Genomic DNA, 18,983 nt, shown 5'->3' with positions numbered 1-18,983 from the left:
CTTGGATCTATAAAGAGGCCCTTTAAAAATCAACTTTATGAATCATTTTCTGGTACTTTTTCACTCAACTATCTCAATCATCTCATATGGAAATCAGGATTTAGTGTTATTAATTTCTTTCATTCTAAAGATGAAAAAAGTAAGGGATCAAAGAGAGAGAAAACACGACCTGAGGCCAACTCTAGTTAGCTGTTGAATACAGACAGGAAATCTGTTGGCTCCAGGGGGTACCCTCTTTCTGTTAGGCTAGAGCTAAGCTGCCCACTGATTTTGGACTTCCTGGACCTTACATACTCAAACATGAGTCAGAAATAGAAGAAGTGGAATCAGAAGAAGACAGAGAATACTGCTGTACTGAGTACAATGAAGGTCTGGGTCCTTATTGTTAACTAATGTCATTTCCAGTATAAATTGTTCAAAAAAAACCTCTGGCCCTCACATGACACAAAAACATCAGGAAGGCCAAAAGTAAAAGATTATTTGTAGAAAAAACTAGAGGACTGGTAAGCTGGAGCATTCTTTCATTTTCCCTAATTACTACTCTTTCAGTAATATTCTCATGTACTGAGAGACTTGTACATGCTACACACAATGCCGGCAGAGACACTATTCCCACTTTCTCTTTAGAAGTTTTTAGTTTGGGCAAGGTTAGAGGAAAACAGGTAAACAAATAACCATAACATAACATCAGAAAATAATTATTTAGCTACATACAATGGACTAGGGAGCAGTTCTATTTAAGGGCAGGAGGGAAAGGAAAGGGTATTTTGGAGGAATAGTTGAAATGTATCTATGTATACTAGCTACAGTGAAATAATTCTTAAGTTTTCAGTCTGGGAAAAACAACTAACTTCTATTTTAGTTAAGTTTTAACATAGTACAACATTCTGTAAAAGAGAGCCAACTGTAAAATAAACGTAGGCAATATCCAAAAAAAAGTGGATAAGTAAATTAATTTATTAATGTTTTAGAGGCGATGATGCTTTGACGCCATAGATTTCTGAACTATTGCCCCTTCTGTTCTGAACATTCTTTTTCTTCAACAAATTTCACCATTATTACTCAATTAGCTATTCTATAGACCTACAATGTTCACAAAATCCTAATAGTAACATTTAAATCCATGGGGCATATTATATTCTTGGACTGATAGGGAATTGTCACACTAGAATTTTCCTACTCCTTTTTAAAAAACCTGGGGGTTTGTGTGTGGATTTGGTCCATTGTTATTATCACAGTTCTCAAATTAGCACATATATTGATATCCTACAGAATAAAATAGCACATCTTTTAGAAATGATGTTTTCCTTTTCTCAATAAAGAATAAGAGTTGTTGGGATGGGTTGTCCAGAAAAATCAAGGATGCATAATAAAAACATTATAATATTGCTATAGTTTGGATTTGGACTATCCTCTAAAAGTCCATGTGTTAAAGGCTTAATTCTGAGATGTCACTGTTGGATGGTGGCAGAACTATGGGGTCTCATTTGAGGTCCTCAGGTCATCGAGGGTGTGCCCTTGAAGGGGATTGTGCGACTGAAGCCCCTCCCTCTTTCTCTTTCACTCTTTAGCCAAGAGAACAGTGATTTTGGTGTACTACACATTGTGTTCATGATATGCTGCCACAGGCCCGAAATAATAGGGCTAATGATCCTGGCCTAAAAATTCTAAAACTGTGAGCCAAAATAAACCTTTTCTCATAGGGGTGGAAAGCTGACTAAATCAAAGATTAAGATTAATATGGATATGTTTTAAAGTATAAAGGAAAATTTAGATTAAATTTACAAATAAAACACTAGCTTGGAAGACAAACGTATAAACATCCACTTTGATAGATCTCTTTGGGCTATTCTGCCAGAAACTCAAATGTCTGTCTTCATTCTAGTTAGTAATTGGAAATACAGTGGTGAAAAGCAATGCTTTAACGGAATCCAGAATTCTAAAAATTACCACTTTAAGAGTATGGAAGACTTTAATAAGAATCCATAGAAGGCCAGGCACTGTGGTGCACGCCTATAATCCCAGTTATTCTGCAAGCTGAGGCAGGAGGATCGAAAGTTGGAAACCCACCTTAGCAACTTTGTGAGACCCTATCTCAAAGATGAAAAGTAAAAGGGCTTGTGAAGTAGCTCATTTGGTAGATAGAGCCCCTGAGTTCATACCCTAATATTGCAAAGAAAGAAACTGTTTTCATAGAGGATTAGATACTTTGAACTTGTTTTGTATGGAATACTTCAGGTATGCTTTATCACTGCCTTTTATCTCTAGCAAATAATGATTGACTGTAGCCCTGTTTCAATTTAGGATAGGCTGTGCCAGCCTAGTGGTGGATCATCTGCTTTACAGGTGTGGGCTGTCAGTAACTGCACTGCATCAGTTCCTCATTTAGTGCAGAAAACAAGCCCTGTCTGAAATGCAACAGTTAGTTGCAACTACAGGATAGGAAACATTTATAGAAAGCAGTTGAGAAAAGCAACTTATGACTGCTAAGGGCTTTAGTGAAACAAAAATATAGAACTTTTCATCTGTACTCATAAAAGGTTATTTATACACAGTAGATCATAAAGCATAACTATCACTTTTTTCAGTTTTTTTTCAATTTTGCCTTTATTTATTTTTATTTGGAGCCCGAGGTATGTTTATTTGGTGATGGAGAGTACAGAATTCCCTCATGAATTAGTTGTAGAGGTTTTCTTCTTTTTAAAATTAATTTTTAAATTTATATATGACAGCAGAATGCATTACAATTCTTATTACACATATAGAGCACATTTTTTCATATCTCTGGTTGTATATAAATTATATTCACAACAATTCATATCTTCATACATGTACTTTGGATAATGATGTCCATCACATTCCATCATCATTTCTAACCCCAATGCCTCCTCCCTTCCCCTCCCACCCCTCTGCCCTATCTAGAGTTTGTCTATTCCTCCCATGCTCCCTCTCCCTACTCCACTATGAATCAGCCTCCTTTTATTAGAGAAGACATTCAGCACTTGATTATTTGGAATTGGCTAACTTCACTTAGTATTATCTTCTCTAACGCCATCCATTTACCTGTAAATACCATGATTTTATTCTCTTTTATTGCTGAGTAATATTACAATGTGTATGTATGCCACATTTTTTAAATCCATTCATCTATTGAAGGGCATCTAGGTTGGTTCCATAGTTTAGCTATTGTGAATTGTGCTGCTTTGCACATTGATGTGCTGTGTCCCTGAAAGATTCTGTTTTTAAGTCCTTTGGGTATAGACCGAGGTGAGAGATATCTGGGTTAAATGGTGGGTAAGCATAACTATCTCATCTTCAGCTTTTTATGTATTTCAAAAGCATATTTAAAAACTATGCATATACCAACTACTAGATCTGTTAGAAAAACCTATTCAAAGCCGTCCATTAAACCAGGATTTTGTCAGTATTCCTGGGAGCAATTCAAAGAGAGCTCTTGCTCAGCAGAGAGACATCCACCACAGGTGAGAAACTCCCACAGGGAAGGCTGACCATGTTCTCAAGAGCTGCTCCCTGAACTAGCTTCCAAGATAAATATTCCTTAAACTTATCCTGGCTCCCCTGATTTTTCTTCACAGACTTCTCTAGTTTCTCCTTTTTTGTCCTTTCAAATTGGACACCTTTATGACCACATTCTAGCTCTGTGATTTCTACAAATGCTTCATTTACTTCCTGCATTTTGTGCTGCCACTAAGCTGCCTGGGGCCACTTTAGTGACCTTGTCAGCTGTGTGATCCCTTCCCTGTTGCACCTAATATATTGTGATATCCTAAAACTCTTAGTTCATGGCAGAAAGAAATAATAAAATGAAAAAAATCTTAAACTTTAACTGAGCAAAAGCACTGAATGTATACAGTTTCTAAGGCCAGTTGGCTTCCCCCTTGTCATGTATTCCTCATGTTGAACGGTTGATGGTGAAACTTCAGAGAATTCACAGGAAAAATATTAAAATCAGTAAAAAAAAATTCTATATATCTTCTTAAATTTCTAGTTAAAGTTGTAGTAATAAATCATGATCAAAGTTATAGTACTAAATCAAGAAGTACGCAAAAATGTTCATTGCTACCAAGATATCAGATACAGTAGTTATCTCCACAGGGAAGAAACTGCTCTGGACAGTACATTCTTTCTTTAATGTTGCTAAAAGTAGCTTCTCAGACAATGGAAGCACACATCTCTGCTTCTAATCACTTTTGAAATTCTTCAATTTTGTCTAAGTGTGCTAGTTGACTTTCCCTATGTTTCCGTAGATATACCAAGCTTTGCTATCCAATCTTTGTTATAAACATAGTTTTTGATCAATGTTTGTTGAACAATTAAAGGCAGAATGAGTGTAGATAAGTTTCATATGAATGGAAACTACAGTTTGACAGGACAGATGTAGAAAACAGTTTCAGAAGTTACTGACCTATAAAATGTGGACTTAACTCTGCTATGCCACTTTTCTTCATCCCTTCTTCTAAGCAGAATTTTGATCCCCTAATTCCTAAGCCACAGATAATTTACAAGTTAAAGAGGTCTGCCTAATCAGGTACTTCCCAAAAGATCAGAGTTAAAGTAAATAAGATGACATTCACTGTCAATTACAATTTCAGTCTTACCCAATAGAAAGCAAATCTGTGTACTTCTATGAACATCCCATTTTTAATGATTTAAAGGAATTTAAAAGTCTCTCCTATAAAAAATTACAACATTAAGAGTTTTTTGAGGGTAGAAAGACATAATTTTATAAATATTTACAGTCCATATCCCATATATGAAATATTTTGCCCTACAGCTAGCCACAAACATTTTTCTTCAAACTTTCCAATAATTTTAAGTTCCTAAAAGCCAGGTTGGTTTCTAGAACTCACATACTTTTCCTAACTCTTTCTCAAATGTCCTTGATTCTAAGCACGACACAAAACAAATACTTTTCTTTCTTCATGTATTTGTAAAAGGAACATTCATTTTGTTAAAATAATTTTAGTGAATGCTTGTGCAAATGTTGCTATTCTATGAGATTATAAATCTTAGGAGTGATGTCTGAGTCTTTTTAATATACTTTTAATAGCATGTAGCACAATATCAAATTTCAATGTTATTAAATGACTCCAGAAAAAAAACTACATTTCCAAGTGTAAATGCCATGCCAATGTGAACAGAATTTAAACTGTTATAAAATCCAGCCTGCCAATAATTAAACATGAGAATATAAATATTTATGTATTTGTCCATGCAGAACAGCTCTATATTCAATTTTCCCCCTTCTAGTCATATATCAAACAAGTAACAACAAAAAATATTTTTATATATCTTATGTTTTAGAAGGCACTAGGGTACATGTGCCTCTAAAATCAAAATGAATCCTTAGAGCTACTTAAGATTCTCAGACAAAAAAAGATGGCACTCATCCTCACGGAGGACAAGTGAAGATACACTAAAGAGTATTTCAATGAACTCTTCCTAGACACATGGGTTGTGACAGTTTCCGGGCTGCCATTTTGGCATTATTTTGAAACTGGGAATTGTGACTGGTACCGATTCATCAGTGTATATGCAAATGGTGATAATCCATGTGATAATCCAAGGTTTGTCATTGCACAAACTGTAGAAGTTGTAAGCCCAAATTATATATAATGAAAAACTATTTGATGTATAAAGCTGGCACTAAAATCAAGAGTAGAAAGGATCTGGATACCAAGAGTTCACATAAGCTGCCAAGCAAAAAGCATAGATATTTGGATATATAAAAGCATTATTTCTGTGTTATAGCAACATGTATAATTATCTAAGTGTCTGTGTCAAAATATAAAACATTTAAAATTGTAGCAACACCCTTATACATCCCTTGTATTAATAAACTTCTGAATGCCTTGCTTTGTGCTATATTTTTTATTCGTAAATTTATTCCTTTTTCCATCAGAATTTTACTTGCTAAATCCCCAAACCATTCTTGTTAGTCCTTACTTAAAAACTTTAACCTCTCCCTATTCCCTGTAGGAGTGTTCACAAACCTATGACGTTTGGCAACCCCCTTTGAAATTGTTCACCCTTGCTTTGGCCTGTACTGTTGCTTTTTAAGTAATTTTTTAAAATAGTTTTTTTTAATAACCTAAGGAAAAGTTTATGCCACTTCCACAATGCAATCCAGTTTATCTTGCTTTATCAGCTCCAAGGAACAGATCATATAGTAAAAAAGCATCGAAATCCCAGTGGGATTTACAAATAACAAGCATAATTTCTTTATCACCATATAGGTCTATTACAGGTCAGTTATAGTTCTGTTCCACATTTTGTACATGATCAAAGATAATGGAACACCTTTTATTTTGGGACATGGCCAACCTTACAGCAGAGGGAAAAGGACATGGCACATTTTGGTTTGAAACTCTGAGTCTTACACTTGGCTCAGACATGACACTGACTGGTTCCACTTGCACACTAAGACTAAATGGACTGGGGAAATATAATTGTTCCCTGGAGAGTGGCAGCAGATATTCTCAAAAATAACAAAAACTTACCAAGAATAGCAGATAATTATAATAAAAATGGAATGACAACAGTGTTATGAATTTCTAGTCGTTTCCTGCCCAAATGTTAGAATCATGCTACAGCCAAATTTCTTTCCCCTCCATATATTTGGAATATTTAGAGAATTCTTACTATGTGATTCAATACTGCATCATGTCCCGGTATCACATGGAGCCATTCACTGAAAATCACTGCCAATATGATTTCCACACCTATGACATTACACCTGAAAAATCCAATTAAATTCCTAAATGTAAGATTTTGATGATGTGATCCAAAGTCAGATTTCTAGTATCAGATCTAGCCACGTATTTGCCTTCTTCTATTTCCCATTGCTTCACCTGCAGACTTTTTGACAACTTATGATAGCTACAGACTTCATCTCTGCTTACAGCATCTTCTGTTGCTTAGTTGCACTAATATTTGATGAACCAATATTCACCACTATGATCCTATATTAACTACTCACATGCAGTTCAAGCTTTGGCTTGTAACCTTCTAACAAAAGTCTTAGAGTCTTCTTTAATCTTTAGTAAAAAAGAACTCATAGACTACTTTTCAAAAGGAAGTACGAACTGAAAAATTTTTAAAAAAATGTAAAAGGAACATGGGCTGACTGGAAATGTAAGATTTTGATAAAAAATGGAAATTTTAATGTATTATGAATATTACTACTTTGGCTAAAACTGTTATAAAAGTGATTATTATTATCCACAAATGTGTGGGTTCTCTGATTTGTTTGCTTTGCAACATAATTAAGTATCAGAATCTGCAATAGAATCATTAAATCCAAAGGAGTTTAAGTTTCTGGACTTGAAAAAATAATAGGTCTAAGACATGTGATCTCTGAAATTATTATAGATAAATGAATCTTTTGGCAGATACTATTATAGCTGCAGATCTTAAAGCAAATAATCTAGCATAATGACTTTGATTCCAGCAAAAACATGGAAGAAAAGTATTTAAAATGTAAAATGGATTAAAATATTCTATATTAGTCTGCTTTCCTATATATAAAAAGTAAGCTTGCATATATTAATTTTGAATTCTGATGGCATTAGGAGCACACCTGGAGGTCTTTGCCCTGTAATAAAAATAATTAGTAAAAATTATAAATACCTGTAGATATGTATTTATTTATTTGTGGGGCTGGGGATTGAATGCCAGGCCTTGTACATGCTCTGCAAGTGTTCTACCACTGACCTATAATCCCAGGCTCTGACATATTTGTTTATTAATGGTAAATTTCCTTTTCTAATATATCTCTCTAAAAGTTAAACAACAACAACAACAACAGAGGTAATGAAGGGAAAACATCTCAATTTTTGTTGTTTGGCGTCATTTGTAATATTCTTGGTCATATGCTATTACCATATATTTATTGCTTCTCTAGTATACTGGGGATTGTTTTGAGGAAATTTGCTGAATATGTCTTCCAACAATTTTTTAAAGAGTAATTTTCATGTAGCATGACCATAAGCAATATTTAGTATGCAGTAACACACTTGAAAAGTACATGGCTGAATTTTATAAAAACCGTTTTTAGGGTTTTAAATACTCTCAGTAGCTGGGCATGGTAGTGCACACCTGTAATCCCAGTTACTCAGGTGGTTGAGGCAGGAGGAACTCAAGTTCAAGGCCATCCTGGGGAACTTATTGAGACTCAAAAAATAAAGAGGGCTGGGGATGTAGCTCAGTTACAGAGTGCCCCTGGACTCAATCCCCAGAAATGCAAATAAAAATAAATAAATAAATAAATAAATAAATAAAATTAAAATCTAAAACGGTCTTAGGTAAGCACAGACACTCTGTTAATTAAAATTCTATTACTTTCATTTTTTCTTTTACATGTTTCATTTCTTAAAAATAAGTATGAATGTAGAAGAGGTAACTCAAATGAAATGATTAGAATATAATAACCTCTCATTTGGAACTATGGCTAATTTCAAACTTTCAAAATTTTAAAATTATTGATGTATACAAATTACTCAGGGTTTAAAAACACTGCAGGGCACAGGTATTGGAATTTCTATCTTAGGCAAGAAGATACACATTAGCCAGTATAATTACCATACAAGTTATATAAATGCCTTGTTTGGGGTTCTGATGGTCCTAGTTAACCAGCTTCCTCATGGGCAACTTTTCCCTTTCTGACTCCTATCAAAGATGAGTCCCAGACATGGCTGCTCTGGCAGTGCTGTAACAAGTCAGACACCAGAGCAGGCTGATGGCATAGGTCACAACCAACCAGGGGTCAGATGACCTCCTGTGTGGGGGTCTCCATTTGGAGACCATTCTCAAAGTTTGGTGATTCTTCTCCCCTTATACCTATATTCAGTATGGGTTGGTTTCCAGGTTTCACCAAGGGAGGTTAAACTTGTTGTCAAGGTGAGCTTTGCTCTAAGATGTCTAAAGAGCTGCGTGTGCACTGAGGTATCCTAGTTTCCGGGCAATCCCTGGGCCAGGTTATATCATACTGTCAAGTAACGTGTGTTGTTGGCCCTGGGTGACGCTTGAACAGGCCTCATGGCTATCATTAATCTTGTAGCTACGACATATCTCTTGTAGTTTACTACAATGTTCGTGCCAGAGGACGGAGGGGATGTAATAAGCATTGTTTTCTGGGGCTAATCGGAGACTGCAAGGAAAAAGCAACATCTGCTCTGGGAAAAAAATGATGATTATAACTCAAGCAGAGATCAAAAAGGAGAAAGAGGGTGGTTAATCCTAGGCAGAATGCACAGAATGAGGAAAGGTATAAGAGGCAGGAAGTCATAGTGGACATTGGGAGATGGCAAGGGGTTTACCTTGACTAGAATTCTGTACAGGAGAATAAATGGTCAGATGCAGAGAAAACAGGCTGAATGTTGTGGCACAGCACGGCTCTGAGAAAAACATCTTTGCTGAATGAATACGATGAACAATAGATTGCCAAATAGGGAATCTATCTAGCTATTTTAGTGTTTCTAATTACAAAGCAAAATGCTGTATTAGAGGAAACAAATACTGAATAAGCACATTAAGAAATATCCCTCATTAGTGATATTTTTAGTCAGCAGGTTTAAAGTTCCAAAATAGAATTATTTATGGTGTATATATAGAGAGCCAGGAGGTATGGAGGTGGATGAATAGACACAAACACATAAACAGTATTCTAAGGCACTTATCTATTAGGAAATGCTTATTGTAATGCAAAACCTGTTACTGACGAGAAAACACATTACTGAGAAAGAAAAATTCATACAAGATATTTTTATAAAGCATTGTTTTCACAATATCTTCAGATAAGCTCTTATTTGATCTTCCTAACAACCATATTGTTCAGCACAACAATTATATTGTTTCCATTTTACAGATGAAGAATGTGGCTCAGAGACACCCAGTCTGTCCCAGGACCAAACTATGAGGTAAATAATGAAAGCCCAAATTTATAATCACTTCATTCTAAAAGTATGTTTTTCTATTACTTAACTGATGCTGCCCCCAAATAAGGTGGTCTACGGGCCTCTTGACTTTTAGAAAGTCATTCAGATCCTCTAGGCCATCCTCACCTGAACTGGAGAATATTATTCATGGAATTCTCTTAAGATTTGAACAATCTTTGCTATCTCTTCTATGCCTCCCCCCCACCAACTATTGTTTGTCCATTTTTTACTGCTTGATCAGTATTGCCAGAGGTTTCTTCATTCTATTGTTCTCTAAATTCAACCATCTTTATTTCTTGATCCTCTCTAGTACTTCTTTGCTTTATTTCACTCCTCACTTATCTTTCTAATTATTATCCTCTGTTTCCTCGGCAGGTTTGGTCTTTATTCTAGTTCTAATTTCTTATGGATCTGTTTAACTATTGATTTTGAATTTTGTTTTCCATTATGCTGACTTCTTTTTTTAAAAAATTTTTTTAGATGTGTAGACCTTTATTTTATTCCTTTACTTATATGTGGTGCTGAGAATCGAACCCAGTGCCTCACACATGCTAGGCAAGCGCTCTACCACTGAGCCACAGCCTCAGTTGTCTTCTTAATTCATTAATTAACTTGAAGTTTAGATTTTGTATTTAGTTTCCAAGCTGAAGTAGAAGAGGTGATAACTATTGTGTTATTGTTTGGCAAACTTATTGCGTTTTGATTAGAAAACGTGTTCTGCATGGTATTGGTTATTTGAATATATTTAGAATCTTCTGGAATAGATGCATTTATATAAATTTATTAAATTTATTTTTTGTGCTTGAACATGAAAATTTTCATAAGTGTTCTGGATTTGCTTGAAAAGAATGAAGTACTCTACTTGTTAAGTGCACAAAATCTTACATAAAGCTTTTAAATTTCCAAAGTTCTTTGATTTCTGCTATTTTTTTTTCTTTTTGATTTAGCACTTATTTGTTTTCATTGTGTTTCCATCCCTTCTGTGATCTCTTGTAAATAGTGAATAGCTGTCTTTAAAAAAATAAAATAAAAAAACTCAGTATGAGGATGTTTGCCTTTATTGGGGTGCTTTATTGGTTTGTATTTTTATTGTAGTGAGTTAAGTTTATATTCAGTTCTATTGGATTTTCTGTGATTTCCCTTAACCATCATTCTCTGTGTGTGTGTGTGTCTTTCCTCTGTTTATTAGTTTGATTTTATTGTTTCTCCTTTTAATAGTTCATAATTTAAATGTTAAGTTCTCATACCACATTCTATACTACTATGTATCTTGAACTGTAGGTTTGTAGGTTTTAGTTTTTTTTTCAAAATTTACTGATAACACATTATATATATACATATATACATAGACAGTGTACACATTATAGCATATAGCTTTCAGCATAATTTCACAAAAGTGTATCATATCCCTTATTTCTTTTAAATATTATTTCAAATTCTCTTTCAAAAACTGGGGTGTTTTGTAATGTAGGTATTCATTTGGCCATCTTTCACATGTACAGCTTTCTCTTGTTTACCTGATGGTGTACTTTATAGTAGTCTTACAAATGGAAAACTTGTCCTAAGAATTTTCACAGTGAATGCATCCCACCGTTTTTGATCTCTTTTTAGCAAAGACTGATGTAACCAACAGCAGTGGTCAGGTTAAGAGAAAGGCTGTTTTCCAGCAGAGGGAAGAAAGAGTAAGAAAAATTTGTGATTTTATTTTTCTTTATTCTAAATGCTTTGAGATTATTCTAACAATATGCTATAAACATAGAAATTCTTAAGTATTTTCTTATGTTAGTTTTATTTATTTTCTGTGCCTCATCTTTCTCTAGTAGTGTATGTAGTCATAGGATAATGATACAAAAATATAAATAAAATGTAAGAATAACTTTTTAAATTGTTCTTCACAAAAAACCCACTAATATATACATTTCCACTAAAATGCTATATAATTTATTTGCAAAACATAAGAATAAAACTCTAGTTTTGAAGCTTCTGACTTATAAACCTACTGAGGGTGAGAAATACATCTAATTTTAGTACTCCTTACTATTTATTAGTAGACATTTCTAATAAGCTTACAGATTAATTCTGTGAAATATGGGAAACCATATTCATTTATTATTGCTAAACAGAATTCATCACATGTTCATGATTCTAGACTAGTAACTTTCTCTCCTGGGAAAAACAAAACCAAAAGCTAGGGGTTTAAAGCTATAAACTAGTTACATATACTCACAGTTCTTTTAAAGGTTCATTTAAAATAACAACTGCATTTTTTTTACATCTTTCTTTGTTGTTATCATATTTAAAATGCAGTCTGGACTTTCCCTCAACTACCATAAAGTTTACTTCTTTGGAGTAATTCCCTAATACAATGATTAATGGTAACAGCATAACGATTAATACTAATACATTATATTTTATAGTTCACAGGCGATACAAGTACTTTAAAGATTCAATTGCCTTTATAATAGGTACTATGAGGTAGACAGTATGAGAGCATATTACTCCTTTTAATGAGAATTTAAACCACAGAAGAGTTAAAAGCCATATCATTTGTACATTTACACATTTTATGTGTCTAAGAATATGAATATTAGTTCATAAATGTGGGAAGGATTTATTCTATATAAAGGTTTCATTTATGTCTCTACTATAAACTAATATGTTCTGTTAGAAAGAGATACAGGCTACCAGACAGGCTGCACACCAATGATTTCCAAATTTTATCCTTATTTTGCTTAGTTTCATTGAATCCTAGGAAAGTACTCTAGAAAAATTAGTTCCATGAAAGTATGTAAAGTGGCATTAATTCATTTTGACCTTACAATTACCATTAAGTTCAGGAAATTCTAGTTTGGAATTTTACAGCGTAGGTATATAATACATAGTGGCAAAACTGCCTTGGCAATATTTGTGAATATTTGCCTTAAACTAAAGATCCCAATTACTGTGGTTTATTAGGCAGAGTTGAGTCTGGACTTCAGGCCTCCAGAAGTCTGGGCCTGAGTGCTTTCTTCTCTGAAAGTATGAACTACACAGGTGCAACGCTTTGCACCCATCACCGGTACATGCAGCTTAAAAAGAACCGGTGCAAGACACCCTGAAATATTAGAAATCAGACTCATATTAAAATTGTATTAGACATTCTTTTGTTTAGTAATGAGTAACATACCTGCCCCAGGCTGCCTCATTTGTGGATTCTTTATTAACGGGCACACAAGAAGAGTCAATGACAGCTGATTTGTTCATCTTGTAACAGAAACCGCAGTCTGGATCCAACATACATTCGTTACAGTAACTAAAAAATAAAAAGAATTATGGTCATGTTGGCAGAGACAACTGGTATTTACCATATACTAGATTCCAGGTGCTTTTCTGTATTTTCCATTCTATTTTTCAGTAGGATTTGGTCTCTGAGACTGGTTTTGGCCAAGGCAAGTGACATGTGCTGAGCCAGGTGGCTGGTCAATTCTGTTTTACCCTATCCTGGCTAGAGCAACTTTGGAAACCACTATGAGAAGGAGGAGGCTTGGATCTCAGAGACTGGATAGAGAAGAGTCCCAGTTAACCTGAAGCAAATAAACTTGCTTTCCTCAACCACAGACTGGTTCATCTTGATTCAACTCTGATTGGTTCCAAATTGTCCTAAAGTATTTTTTCTCATCAATGTTTCCACATGTACTATAATTAAAAAAACTGGAAATAGTTAAGTTTTTTTCCCCAAAATAAGACCTGAAACAAACATTTTGTCAAACAAAGACAAAATGGATACCTAATGAAAAAAGTTAAACTGAAATATCACCCAAATATGGCCACTGTTAATATTTTGATTGACAGTTTTAGTTTTAACAAACACATAGAGTGTTGACTAAGTATTACTCTCAATTTTAAAAAATGGGTACAGGAAAAAAGGCTAATCTTTCTATGAGTTAATCACTTCTACTGGCTGGATCATGAGGCCATATTCAGTTAATCACTGCTCACCTGACAGTGGTATCCTAGCTGCAGGGAAATTTTAAAGTGGGTAGAGTTTCTCAACCTAGGCCTACAGTGAGCTTTGAAACAAGTTTTCTTGCTATCGGTTTTAGGACACTTCATTGCAAAACACTGGAGACACTAAAGATGCATAAGCCAAAGTCCCTGCTCCTTGATAGACAAAAGGCAAGAATGAGAAACAGATGTATAATACATAATGAACACACAACAGAAAATAGGTGTAAGCTACTCAAAGGACAGAGGCCTATTCATTTTGCCTGTAAGAGCTAGGAATAATTTCAGAGGTGATATCTGAAGTAAATTATAAAAGCAATTTACCAGGCAAAGAGGTAGAGGGAAGCACATTTCAGAGAATGGCTTAGTTTATTATTAAAGATCAACAGGACAGAATTAATGAATATCTACTTTCTATAAGTACTTTTACTATGGGGCATGAGAAGAAAACATATCTGAAAGACATGCAAGTCATCTAAAAGCGATATGAAGGACAGTATTTCTCAATCCTCAAAATTGAAATAACTCTTTGATTCAATTAATTCATTTAAAAAAAACTGGCATGGCTTAAAAACTAGATTTATTATCATTTTAGCAGTCTTATGTAACCTTTTGCTTTGGTAAACAATCATCTCTATTTTTGAATGACACTTTAGTCCTAGACAAAAAGCAAAAGAGAAGCTTTTTAAAACCTACTGAAAGGTCAATATACTTTAGAGAGGTGATTCAGCAATGTAAATATAAAACTGTCTACACAGGTGATAAGCACAATAAAACAACTGAAGGCATCAGAAGCCAGTGTCCTTAGACTTTGGCTTTGAGAGAAAGGAAGATAATTTCTACTAGTGCTTTGTCTGCGTATTTTTCCCATATTAGGTCAAATCTAACAACCCTAATTGTGCAATGACCTCAAAGGATATTCACTTGGAAAAGGTCAACTCATGCATTTGCAGAAAATGGCTCTATATTTCTGTGAAAATAAATAGTTCCTATAAAAGTCCAAAAAAGCATAATAAGGCTAATTATTAGTGGGAACATACTATATGTACATATCAAGGCACATGTTATGCAGAATGAATAACCTCCTGTTATCACTAATCCATATCTGACTAAAATTTCACATTTTTCTGCTTGTTTATTAAATTATCACCTATTGCAGGTGCTAGCACAGAGATTTGAGGAAGAACAAAGGTTCCTTACCTTTGCAGAGCTGATTTGGATTTTAGACTTTCTGGTGACTGCTAGTTAACTGACCCCTCTATATTCATTTGTTGTTTTCCTCCTTTTCTGTAGTTTTTTTTTTTTTCTTATCCAGTTTATTGACCATGACCTATCATTTCAATATCCTAAACTTCTGTGCTCTTCTATTATTTCATCCCACCCATATAACAAAACTGTAGCCCTACACGAATACAAACATTTGCCTTTTCTGTGCCTTTACCCACAGGAATCACACTACAGGGCAGAACAATAGTGTCCTCCCTCCCGCCCCCCATGTGTGGGGAGGTGGAATCATCTGCCTGTAATCCCAGTGACTTGGGAGGCTTAAGTAGAAGGATCACCAAATTTGAGGCCATCTGGGCAACTCAGTGAGGCCCTGCCTCAAAAAAAAAAAAAAAAAAAAGAAAAAGAAAGGAAAAGAAAAAAGAAAAAGAAAAGAAAGAAAAACAAAGGACTAGGAATGGAGCCAAGTGGTAGAGCAGCCCTGGGTTCATTCCAAGTACTGAGGTGAGAGAGAGAGAATTAGCAAGATGACTCTTACAAAATCAGTACAGTAATTATTTTATAATTCATGATCATCAAACTCAAATCATCCTCAATAAACTTGAAACTTTTAGTAGTTTTCTGTTTTTTTTTTTCTACAGAGGACTATTTTAATCACCGTGCATGAAAATTATCTCAACTCTCCTTCACTATCCTCAGACCTCCAATGCTCCATTTTCCTGTACTCTGCAGATGACTTCAAGTCCAGCTTTATCAAGAAAATAAAAGGCAGCAGAAAGCAACTTCATTATCTTCTCAATGGAAACACATGACCCACCCTCCTAGCCTAATGTCCAGTTACAATGGCAAGCTGTTTTTACCAAGGGCCAGTTTCCCTATCTGAGCTATTTGATTCCCTCTCAGACGCTTGTGATTTTTTGCTCCTTCTTTCCCCTTAGGGAGAAGTTTAAGTCATGGATTTGAGAGTTTTCTTTCCTTTCAATGTCGGCATTTAAAACTGTACACTTCCCTTTAAGCACTGGTTTAGCTGCATCTTGTATTTAATATTCTGTGTTGTTCTTTTCACTGATCTCAAAGTATTTTTTCTAATTTCTTGTGTCTTCTTTGACTTGTTAGCCATTTAGGAGTGTGTTGGTTTTCACATATTTGTGAACGCCCCCACAATCCTTCTGTTTTAATATCACTCCACGTGAGTCAAAAATATACTTGGAATGATTTTAGTCCTCTACTAAGGCTTGTTTTATGGTTTAGTAATATGGTCTGTCCTGGAGAGTATTTCTTGCATACTTAAGAAGGATATGTTTATTCTGTTGTCCTTGGATGGAGTGTTCTACAAAGATTTATTAGGTCATGATGTTTTTCATATGTATGTATGTATCCGTATACTGTCTATCTATCTACCTACCTACTTTTTTTTTGTCCTTGGGATTTGAACCCAGGGGCTTTACCACTGATCTACATCTCCAGCCCTTTATCCTTAAGTTGCTAAGGGCCTCTCCACATTGCTGAGGCTGGTCTTGAACTTGTGATCCTCCTGCCTAAGCCTCCCAAGTTGCTGGGATTACAGGAGTGCACCACTATACCCAGCCAACATTTTAACCTTAAGGGACATTAAGCTCTTAGTTTCTAACAGTCTTCAGCTCAGCCTGTCATCATCCACATCCTGGGAATTGTCATCATCTGTGACAGCAATCAGCAAATTACAATCCTTGAGAAAAATCTAGTCCAACAACCTGTTTTTGTAAACAAAGATAACTGGAACACAACCATGCCCATTTAATTAATGTCTAAGACTGCCTTCATGATCTAAGGGGAGAGTTGAGAAGTTGTAGCAGAAACCATATTGGCCTGGAAAGCAGAAAATAACTACTCTCTGGCTCATTATAGAAAATGTTTGTGTCATAGTTTAGATATGAGGGGGCCTCTTAAAAGCTCATGTGTGAGACAATATTTAAGAATGTTCAGAGGTAAAACAATCAAGTTATGAGAGTTGTAACCTTATTGGTAAATTAATCCATTGATATATGTGTGGTAACTGCGTAGGTACAGTGTGGAGGAGATAGGTCACTGGGAATATGACTTTGGGGTTTACATTTGTCCTTGATGAGTGGAGCTCTCTCTCTTCCTGGTTGCCATGTCCTGAGCTGATTTTCTTCTGCCAGGATGTTATGCCTCACCTTAGGCCTAGAGTTGTTGAGTTGTCCAACCATTGACTGAACCTCTGAAACTGATTGCCAAAAGGAACATTTTCTCCCCTAAATTGTTTTGTCAGATATTTTTGGTAACAGCAATGAAAGGCTAACTAAAACAGTTTGGTAATCATTGATCTGGAAGACGTATGCAGATTCCATGTTGCAGATTTGCTACACCTTTCCTTCAAGCTTCCTTACTCTGAGAACAATTGCTCTGCTCTTCTACCTCTTATAAACCTTCAATGCTCCTTTCCCTCTGATCCTTCATTACATTCAAGTCTTTGTTCCTTCTGTAAAAACTTCATGCTAAATCCCTCTAATGACTCTCACCAAATCTTAAATGTTTTACATTTAGTTTCTTCTGTTATAGCCACTCTACAAAACTTCATGTTTGGTTCTTTCCAATCACCTTTCTTCTTCCTTTCTATACACAAGCTATTCTGTACTGGTGGAGAAATAACACAAGAAGATATAATGATAATAATAAAGACACATTTACATATAGGCTGGGAATGTAGCTCAGTGGGATAGCAATTGCCTAGCACATGCAAGATGCCCTGGGCTCAATCCCCGTGCTGCAAAAACAAACAGAACACACTGCAGTATTCAAACTTGGCTGGATTCACTGTTGGCAGAAGCTTCTAATTGCTAACTCTCCACATGTCCAAGACTGATACCCCACACACCCACAATTTCAACCCCTTATTCTTCTACACATCATAGCCTTGTCTTTGTTGGGAATCAGGACATACTACCCCATAATATAGCACCTTCGAGGTCATACTCTTTATCCTGCTTATCTCCTCAGAAGCCTAGTTACACTGAAGTTCTCTGAAAGTAGGACACAGGACCTTCATTCAGAGTGGTTATAGTCTATACTTGATGAAAAGAATCTGAACACACAGGCCTTGCTGAGCTCCCCAGGTTATTACCATTAAGTTACACCCTTTTGTTCTCCAACCATACTTTTTTTTTTTTTTTGTGGGTCTTTGGGCTTCATTTCTGAAGTTTCCTATGTCACACAAAACTTTGGTTAAAAGAATTTGTTATGCTTCTTTTTCTCATTCTAATCTTATTTTTGTTAAAGGTATAAATCATTACCTTTGATATAGGTAAGGAAAAGATATTACTTTTTCTTCCCTACATCTTAATTCATAGTGAGAATTGATTAACCAGTTTCATTTCTCAGCTTTAAGCTCAGAGAGGAACAAAGTCATATTTGTCCTCACCTCCTTTCCTCAGGGCATTGAAAAACAGGAGTTCAAGGTTATCCCTGGACAAGAGATTAATTTTTTTCCCTCTGGCCATCAACAGGACCAGATATCTCATCATACTTATTATTTTATTTTCTTTATACTTTAAAGCATCTCCTGGACATACCCCCATCGTTTATGTGGAGGTTCAAATTTTTCCTGTGTTCAAAAAACAGGGAAAACTGTCCTTTCTGCTACTCCATACTGCACCCCTGCCAAGGCTAGTTCACAGAGTTCTCTCAGTGAAAAGGAAATAATCATTAAAATTTGCTCAATTTCCTTAACACCCCAGGGAGCAGGCCACTGCTTGAGAATTGGCACTGGACTTTGGGCTCTCAGGCTTCTGAAGGCAAGACAAAATTTCCTACCACTCT

General features: G+C 35.2%; 1 protein-coding gene across 1 annotated transcript in view; it reads right to left on the bottom strand.

Moving 5' to 3' along the window:
* Positions 1 to 18,983, bottom strand: part of Slc2a13 (solute carrier family 2 member 13) — a 336,133-nt gene that overhangs the window by 56,902 nt on the left and 260,248 nt on the right. The window contains exon 7 of the mRNA XM_027934245.2: positions 13,123 to 13,248. Coding sequence (XP_027790046.2) covers positions 13,123 to 13,248 — 126 coding nt within the window. The remainder of the gene's footprint in view (positions 1 to 13,122; positions 13,249 to 18,983) is intronic.

Source organism: Marmota flaviventris, chromosome 3 (genome assembly GCF_047511675.1).
Source record: "Marmota flaviventris isolate mMarFla1 chromosome 3, mMarFla1.hap1, whole genome shotgun sequence".
Taxonomy (NCBI): Eukaryota; Metazoa; Chordata; class Mammalia; order Rodentia; family Sciuridae; genus Marmota; species Marmota flaviventris.
Note: the sequence above shows the minus strand (reverse complement) of the source record. Positions and strands in the feature narration are given on the sequence as shown.